Source organism: Fukomys damarensis, unplaced genomic scaffold, assembly GCF_012274545.1.
Source record: "Fukomys damarensis isolate Sample0158 unplaced genomic scaffold, DMR_v1.0_HiC HiC_scaffold_20, whole genome shotgun sequence".
Lineage (NCBI taxonomy): Eukaryota > Metazoa > Chordata > Mammalia > Rodentia > Bathyergidae > Fukomys > Fukomys damarensis.
This window is the reverse complement of record NW_022900932.1, coordinates 485,754-494,144: the sequence shown is the minus strand read 5'-3', so window position 1 is coordinate 494,144 and position 8,391 is coordinate 485,754. Positions and strand designations below refer to the sequence as shown.

Here is an 8,391-nt window from a genome sequence, read left to right as displayed (position 1 = left end):
CGCCGTGCCCGCCCCACCGGCTCCCGCGGCCCAGTCTCACCCTGCTCACACAGCAGCACGTCAATGTTGGGAGGGATGCTCAGGGCGCGGTTGGCGATGTGCTTGAGGAGCGTGGTCTTGCCCTTGCTGGAAGGAGAGCTGTGAGCCCCGGCCGCGTGGGAACCCTCCCCACAGCCCCACCGCGTGCTCACCCGTTGGGTCCCACCAGCCCATAGCGACGGCCAGCTACGATGAAGAGATCAGCGTTGACAAACAACTCCTTGCCGTGGGCTGAGATGCTGAACTTCTCCAGCTGCAGCCAGCAGGGCAGGGAAAGGGAAGGAACACGCAGGTAAGAAGCCACCGTCCTCAGCGAGGTGAGACGCCAGCTCCGCCCAGTCCCCGGCGACACCTCCCCTTGGGCCTCACCTTGATGTCAGACGCGTTTTCTAGCATGGCCTGGCGGGAGGACACCTCAGCCTGGGACACGGAGAAATCATTTTCGGCAGCATTAGCTGCTTTTAACGATGCCACCTGGCGCTCATAATCCATCTGAGAAGGAAGAAAAAGCTTCGTATGAGGCCATCTACACGGTCGGCCATCTCCCCTCACCATGACACAATCCCCCGCCTCTAGACAGAGACCAGGCTCTGAGAACAGTCTTTCCTCGCTGGAATCACTTCCTTCTGGAAAGAATGCCAAACCCACAGTTCCTGCGTTGCAGCCAAAACGTCAGATCCCCTTGTCTGACGGAGAAGAACCAACGCTTCACCTGTTTCTTCAGCTTTTTCTTCTCCTTTTTGCTAAGGTGAGCATAGGGGTCTTCTGCCTTAGACTCACCCTCCTCTTCCTCCTCAGAACCCTGTGAAAACCGGGGGATGATAAAAATACCACAGGACAGGACAGGACAGACCTCTTACCACCCTCCCCCAGCTCCATGCCGGTGCCGGCCACCTCCACTGAGTCAGGAGACAGCTTGAGAGTGCTTCTCAGGCCCATCTTCCACCTGGGTCTCTTGCATCTTGCAGTCCTTTGTCAAATTCTGCCTCGCAGACAGTACTGCCATGTAGGACAGAATCTAACGACTCCCAAGGCCATGCAGCGGAGGCTGAGTGAATGAGTGTCCTTTGTACCGAGGCAGGGTCTCCGGTCTACGTGCTAACATCCAGGGTGAAGGGCAGCCCCACCTCTTTAGAGGTGCTACCAGGAAACCCAGTAGAATCACACATCTACAGAGCGGAGGAACGGGGCCCAGGACTTAGCTCAGTGGTGCCACTGCCTGCTTCACAAATGCAAGGTCCTGAATTCAATCCCCAGTACCAAAAACAAAAATAAAACAACACCAAAAAAGCGCAGGAAGGGCTCAGTCGACCCCTGACATCGCACAGGGCAGAGACCAGAGGGGGAAAGGCACCGGAGGGCACACAGCCTGTGAGTGGCAGAGGTGAAAGCCAGGTCGCCTAAGACCAACTCCAGGGCCCCTTCCTCTCAGGACTGACAGCCCACAGGCAGGATCTATCTGATGTCTGCTGCTGCACAGCCCGCGAGATAAAAACGCTAGTTACACGTTCAAAGTTGTTAGAAAAAAGAAAAGCAAAAGAGTGATCTGCAGGGGTCATGTACAGACTGCACAGCCGAAGTGTGCTCCCTGCGGCCTCCCAGACCCTGCTCCACACGCCAAGAAGCTCCAGAGCCAGGCCCCCTGGAGCTGCAAGCAACACACACACCTGCTCTGCCTTCTTCTCCTTCCCTTGTTTGGGAGGCTCCTTTTCTTTTGTTATTTTTTCCTCATCTTCTCCGTCTTCCTCCTCATTGTCCAGGGCAGCAAATTTGTTTTGAGGCTGACGGGGAAAACACAGAACTGAAAAGTGCCCAGACCCCTTGCCCTAGAGCCTCCTCCTGCTGGTCACTCTCTCACCTTGGCCTTCCCTTTTGCCTTCTCTTCCTTTCCCTTTTTGCTCCTGAGCCCAGGCTGCTGCTCCTCAGACACAGCCTGCAGGACACACACGCACTGAGCGCTGCGCTCTGCTGGGACCACCGTGCTCCCTTCACGATACCACGTGCTGCTAAGCCCCGGCCTCCCGCCTGAGATGAGACGGAGCAGACAGCCAGACACCAAACGAGGGCTGAGGGGAAGCAGCAGCAGGACACAGTCACGGAGATCCACGGCAAGGGGCCCACAAGAGCCTCGTGTCAGGATGCCAAGGGGAAAGGCAAGGACTAAGGCCATGGCTTTAGGCTCTAAGATTAAGCAACACAGCCAATCGCTGTGGGTAACCGAGGGAGAAAGCACTTTTCACAGGCGAACGTGCCGCCGTAGTAAGACGAAGCTGGAAGGGCTAGTTTAAGCAGACGCTGCTGCACCCGGCCAGAAGGCGAAGTGGGGCGGCGTGAGTGGCAGGGCCTCCACCTCACCTTGTTGATACGATTCTTCTCTGGCTTGGCAGGCTTAGGAGGGAGTTTATCTTCCTCTTCCTCGTCGTCCTCACTGTGATCCTGGATCAAGGCTGCAAAAGCATTACCGCCCTAGAGAAACAGGGTGCAGACCTCAGCGGGGGCCACAGCTGCACCCGCGGCTCCGCTTGCCGGACGCTCACCTTGGCCTTCTTTCCTCCTCGGGGCGTCGGGGCAGGCACTGCTGGGACAGGGGAGGACGGGCAGGTGAGAGGCCGGCCCCTGCGTCAGGGCCGGGGAACCCGCGTCCCTCAGACACTCACCCTCGTCCTCCTCGTCACTGGCTGGCACAGAGAGCTTCTTGAGGCGCTCCATGAGCTCCTTCTCCTCACCGTCGTCATCCACATCCTTCTTCCGCCGGCCCTTCCGGGTGTCCCGCTTCTTCTTTTGCTGCTGGAAGAAAGAAAGTGTGGGGAACGAAGCCTGGCCTGTGCTGAGTCTGCCCAGAGAGCTCCCCAAGGGACGAGTGGGGCCGTGGGCTGGAGGGGCAGGCGGATGGACCAAGGAGCCCAGGCCTGGGCCGTCACTAGAACCTGCTGCTGCTGCTGCTGCTGCTGCTGCTGCTGCTGCTCCTTCTCCTTGAGTGCCTTCTCCTCCTCTCCAGCCTGCTTATCATCTATGGCCAGCTCCTCAAAGAACTACAAAGGGGTCAGGACATGGGCAAGAGGCCTCCAAGGCCGCCAGCCCTCCCAACACGTGTACTCACCCTCCACCCACCCTCCCCAATCTCAGTGGCTGTTTTATCTTTCAGGTTTTGTTTTCTTTTTTTCTTTTCTTTTTTTTTTTTGGTTTTTTTTGAGACAGGGTCTCACTATGCAGTTCAGACAGCCCTGGAACTCACTGTGTAGCTCAGGCTGGTCTCGAACTCACAGCGATCCTCCTGCCTCAGCCTCCCAGTGCTGGGATTATAGGCGTGCGCCACCACGCCCGGTTATCTTTCAGCAAAGGGGTCTCGCTGTGTGGCCCAGGGCAGCTGAGAGCTCCTCCAACTGCCAAGGAGCCGCCAGCACAGGCACAGGCCACCCCGGCTACTGCCCCTCTCTTGTCCAGGCCGCTGTGCCTAGTCTCCTATGCATGCTCATTGCATCTGCCCAGAAACACTGTCACTTCGCCCAAGCCCTTGTTTTCTCACCGTCTTTTTGGTTTTCTTGTCTTTCTTCCCTTTCTTCACCACCTTATCTGGAAGGTAAAGCAGGCACCATGAATTCTTACCTCTCAATTCTAAAGCCGAGTGAGCTCCCCTCAGAGCTCACAGGCCTCTCCCCAACTCTCCCAATTGTCACTGCCTGGCCTCTGTACTATCCCTGAAGGGACCTCCACCCCCAGTGATGGCCATGAACATCTCCCCGCTGAGCAGTGTGACAGTGTCTGTGTCAGACACAGCAGCTCTCCTCAGGAGCACGCCAGCAGTTACAAATGGGCTGCAGGCTCCAGAGGGAAGGTAAACGCTGGGTGTGCTGACACACGCCTGTGTACCCAGGACACGGGACACTGAGGTAGGGGGTCATGAGTTTGAGGCTCGCCTGGACTACACAGTGAGACTATCTCAAAAAACCAAAACAAAACACAGAAAAGGAGAGCAGGCCTACGCATGGGGTGAGGCGGGGCTGGACCCACCCAGGCCCAGTCTCCCTGAGGAGATGCATTCAGGCCAGGGCAGGAGCTCCAGAAGCCGTTGGCAGGTATCTGGTGGGTCCCAGGGCTGCACACAGAGAGCACAGCCGCTGGGAACAGCAAAGGGCTGGGCACGGCCAAAACTGGGGGGCCTCACGCTCAGGTCAAGGAGCAGGGACCTGACAGGCACAGTCACTTCTGCACTCACTGGTCTCGCCCTGGCTGGGCAGTGCCGGCGAGCAAGAACGAGTGGAGAGGGAGGCCACGTGGTAGTTGGGGCTCAAACAGGAGCGGCCTGGTCTAGGGCAGCAGCAAGGGGAGGAGGAGCAGAATCCACGGGGCGGAGAGAGGTCAGGAAAAAAGTGAGAGAATGGGAGTACTACACAGCCACAAAGGATGAGAAACTAGACATTTATATCTAAATGGATGCCCACTGAGGCCACACTCTTAACTGAAATAAATAGAACACACATGTGTAAATACTGAAGCGTTTCTCTGGTGTGAGAAACAGAAAGTGTAAATGAGGATCAAAATGTACAACAGATAATGTGAAATAGGAAGAAAAGGTCCAAAGGGGAAGTGGGAGGGATAGGGGAAAGGAAAGAAGGGAAAGGGAAAGAATATGAAAAAGGCAAAAACAGAAACAAAGTCCTTGTAAATAGGGAGGGAGGGAGGGCAGGGGAATGGGGAAAAATAAGAACCAAGATACATCATGTAATGGGGTACAAATTCCCAGTGATGAATGTCATATTGTAGACCTAAAATGCACAATAAAATTAAAACTAAAAAGGAATAGCTGGGGATTTAGCTTAGTGGTTCTGGTGCCTGCCTCACAAGCATGAGGGCCCAGGTTTGATCCCAGTACCAAAAAAAAAGGAATAGGGGTTGGTGTCAGAGACCCCTGTAGTCATGTTCCAGTACCACCTTCCCAGCACGCGACACGGCCTGAGGAGACAGAACTGCTGCTGCTGCTCCTTCTCCTTGATAACTGAGAAAGTGGGGGCCAGGAGGACCAAAGCTGGTATAACTGAGAGAGGCGCCAGCCAGTCCTAGGCCCTGACTTTTCACTGTCCATGAGTTGGGGTAAAGAGGGTGTGTGGTTTCTATGGCAATTAAAGTAAACAAGGCTCATAAAGGACAAGACAAAGCATTCTCAAATTAGGAACAGAACAGACAAATTACATCATTGTAATTAGAATGCTGTCCTCCTAGTCTGAAGGTTTTAGCTGTGGGAACGGAATATGTACCTTTACATAATCTACCTTGGTCCCTATTCTTTTTTGAACACACGGGTAGAGTATCTAAAAATTCAAACTGCTCAAGTCTAAAGCTCTTGAAGTGCCAACTTAATGTCACAAGTAGAAAATCCCACATGAAGAAACTGTCTCACGCACAAAATCATTAAGAATATTGTATAAATGGGTCGGAGATTTAGCTCAGCGTCACTGTGTCTGCCTTGCAAGCACAAGGTCCTGAGTTTGATCCCCAGCACATACACACACAAAAAAATTGTATAAAATTACCTTCAAGCTACTGTGATGTCCCATGACAGCCTGCACTGCATTTCTCAAACACAGAATGTATTTCTATTTTTTGCTCTTACCCTCTTCTTTGCTCTACTCGGCCCAAGCTTATTCCACAAAGCCTGTCTCTCTGCCACCTCTCTTCACTTTTACTTTCTCAAGTAAACTTGGTAGCTGCTTTTTTTTGTGGGGTGTGGGGGGAAACCAGGGATTGAACTTGGGCCCTTGCACTTGCAAGGCAGGCAGCAGAACCACTGGGCCAAAAAATCCCTATTCCTGGCCCCAGCTGGGGATTTAGCTCAGTAGTTCTGCTGCCTGCTTCACAAGCGTAAGGTCCCAAGTTCGGTCCCTGGTACCAAAAAAGTAAAAAACTAAAAAAATAAATTCCCAGCCTCAGCAACTGCTTTTTGGGGAAGAAGAAGAAGAAAAAAAAAATCCTTCAAGTTATGTGTATATGAAACATAAATTTCACATTCAGACTTGAGTCTCATCGCCAACATAACTCATGATGTATATAAGAGTATCCAAAGTCCAAATACTTCTGGTTCTGAGCATTTCCGGTAAGAGACACTCAACTTGTACAGGAATCTGATATGGCTAATGTCTCCTAACGAACACCACTTTTGTCAAAGTTGCCATTGGCCCTTTGGCTCTCCATCTGAAAAATAATTTTTGAATCTCACTTTGCTTGACCCCTCTGAAGCATCCCTGCTGCTTGCCTCTGCACCCTTTGTATTCTTCTCACTTCAGCATCCTGACTCCAGTTTCGCTGTCTGCTCACCTTCTCTAAGTTGGCTTCCCCGACTGCTGGTTAAAACACTGTCAGTACCTGACTGCCCTCTGTCCTCTCTTTGCTTAATGAGCATAGTCTCTCACTCAAAAGCTGACCTCATCTCTGCCCACCCTACAGCCCTTGATTGCTCTCCATTCAGTCACATACCCACGGGCTACTGAAGTGAGTCTCACTCTTTTTTTTGTTTGTTTTTTTGAGACAGGCTGTGTCACTATACAGTTGAGACTGACCTGGCACTCACTACGTAGCCCAGGCTGGTCTGAACTCGAACTCACAGCGATCCTCCTACCTCAGCCTCCCGCGTGCTGGGATTACAGGTGTGCGTCACCACGCCCGGCCTGAAGTGAGTCTCACTCTGAATTCTTTAGCCTTCACCACGTTCCAGACCATGCCACTTCCTAAGTGCGCTTAGTCACTGCCTTGGCTTATTCTTTTAGGACAGTAGTGAACCTATGGCACCCGTGCTGCAGCAGGCTGTCTGTATCACTGAAAGCCTAAAAGGTTTGCCATCACTGCCCTAGGATATCTCACCTGAATCATTGCCTGGGCCTCCTCAATTCCTGCCCAGCCAGTGCTGTTAGAATGAGCTGCTCAGGGCATTCCTATGCCCTTCAACGGCATACGTCTCTGGGATTAAACTTTTTGGAACAGCACATGCAGCCTTTCAGAGTTGTCTCCTGCACTTCTTCCAACCCCGCTGCTCTGGTCACCTGGTGGGAACCAGCCTGGCTCACCTATGCCTCTATCTCTGTACACATGACTGCTTCTGCTTGGAATGTCTTCCCCCTGCTAACTCACACTGACCCTTCAAGAAAGAACTCAACTAGTACACACGCCTAGCTCCTGGGAGGTTTTGCTGATACCATTCCTATCTTACTTGGGATGTCCTGCCTCTTGCAGACTCACAGGAGTCTCGGGCACATTCTCCACACTCATCAATAACCACGGTTTAATGCAGTCCCTTCCACTGGAGTGAGTTCCCTTGATAGATGAACTATGGTTTTTTGTTTTTCTTTTTAAAGATGGGCCCTTGCTATGCCCAGATTGCTCTCTCCTGGGTTCAACTGATCCTCCTGCTTCAGCCACCCAACGAGGTCTGGGACCTTGGGTCCCTTTGCTTCTGGCAAAAGGCATTTTTTGGTGGGGAGGGGCAGTTCTGGGGCTTAAACCTAAGAGTGCCCTGCCACTGAGCTACTACCTCCTCAGCCCTATCCATTTTTCATTTTGGGACAGTCTTGGGACTACATTGCCCAGGATAGCTCAAACGTGCTTCTCACGCCTCAGACTCCCAGAGTGCTGGGATTGCAGGTGTAGCTTCATTCCCAGTTCCCCTGCACAATACCCAGCATACAACAAGCATCCAATAAATGCTTACAGCATTAGTCACTTGTGTATAGTAGCTGTTTGTGTCCACTTTACCTACCCCTTGAAGTGACTTCAAGATTGGCAGGATGTCTTCATATTTTTTTCTTTCCACTCCCAAAGTACATTATAAAGTGTCTAACTTAAAACAAGAGCTCAGTAAATACTGCTGTTAAACAAACCCTATCTCCTCCACGATGCACTGAATATCGAACCAAAGCTCACACACGGGGAAGACAAGTGTTCTACCACGGACCTTAAATAAACCTTACGTCCCGTCCTAACTTCCGAAATCGACACTTGCTCTAGTTGAGTCAAATGTGGCGAATTACGGAGCACACGCAGAGTCATCCTCTCGAGAAACAAGTGGCACCGGCTCCCGAGGCGCGCATTCGAGCGCGAAGGGACGGGGAGGTCGAGGCAGAGCTGGAGGAGCGCTCCCGTGAGGCAGAAGCCCTAAAGAGGGGGCTTTCTCACCGCTGCCACCTCTGCTGCCCGCCACGGAGGCTGGCCGGCAACAACCCGCCGCCGGCGCACATGCGCAGTGACCCCGCGGGGCCTGGGCAGTCTCGCGCCCGTGGCTTTTCCGGAGGCACGCGGACTCTCCCGTGTCCTCACCCTCCTTTCCCGCTCCCTCCCTGCTGCCGCCCTTACCGGCAGGGCTCG

General features: G+C 53.0%; 1 protein-coding gene across 1 annotated transcript in view; it reads right to left on the bottom strand.

Moving 5' to 3' along the window:
* Abcf1 (ATP binding cassette subfamily F member 1) overlaps positions 1 to 5,348 on the bottom strand; it is a 15,001-nt gene extending 9,653 nt beyond the window's left edge. Inside the window, exons 1-12 of the mRNA XM_033766350.1 lie at positions 4,972 to 5,348; positions 3,566 to 3,612; positions 2,967 to 3,071; positions 2,697 to 2,826; positions 2,577 to 2,614; positions 2,395 to 2,505; positions 1,898 to 1,972; positions 1,707 to 1,820; positions 752 to 841; positions 409 to 531; positions 192 to 292; positions 42 to 126 (exon numbers count right to left, since the gene is read on the bottom strand). Of these exons, the coding sequence (XP_033622241.1) occupies positions 42 to 126; positions 192 to 292; positions 409 to 531; positions 752 to 841; positions 1,707 to 1,820; positions 1,898 to 1,972; positions 2,395 to 2,505; positions 2,577 to 2,614; positions 2,697 to 2,826; positions 2,967 to 3,071; positions 3,566 to 3,612; positions 4,972 to 5,179 (1,227 nt within the window). The 5' untranslated portion in view covers positions 5,180 to 5,348. The remainder of the gene's footprint in view (positions 1 to 41; positions 127 to 191; positions 293 to 408; positions 532 to 751; positions 842 to 1,706; positions 1,821 to 1,897; positions 1,973 to 2,394; positions 2,506 to 2,576; positions 2,615 to 2,696; positions 2,827 to 2,966; positions 3,072 to 3,565; positions 3,613 to 4,971) is intronic.
* Positions 5,349 to 8,391: the final 3,043 nt, after the last annotated feature.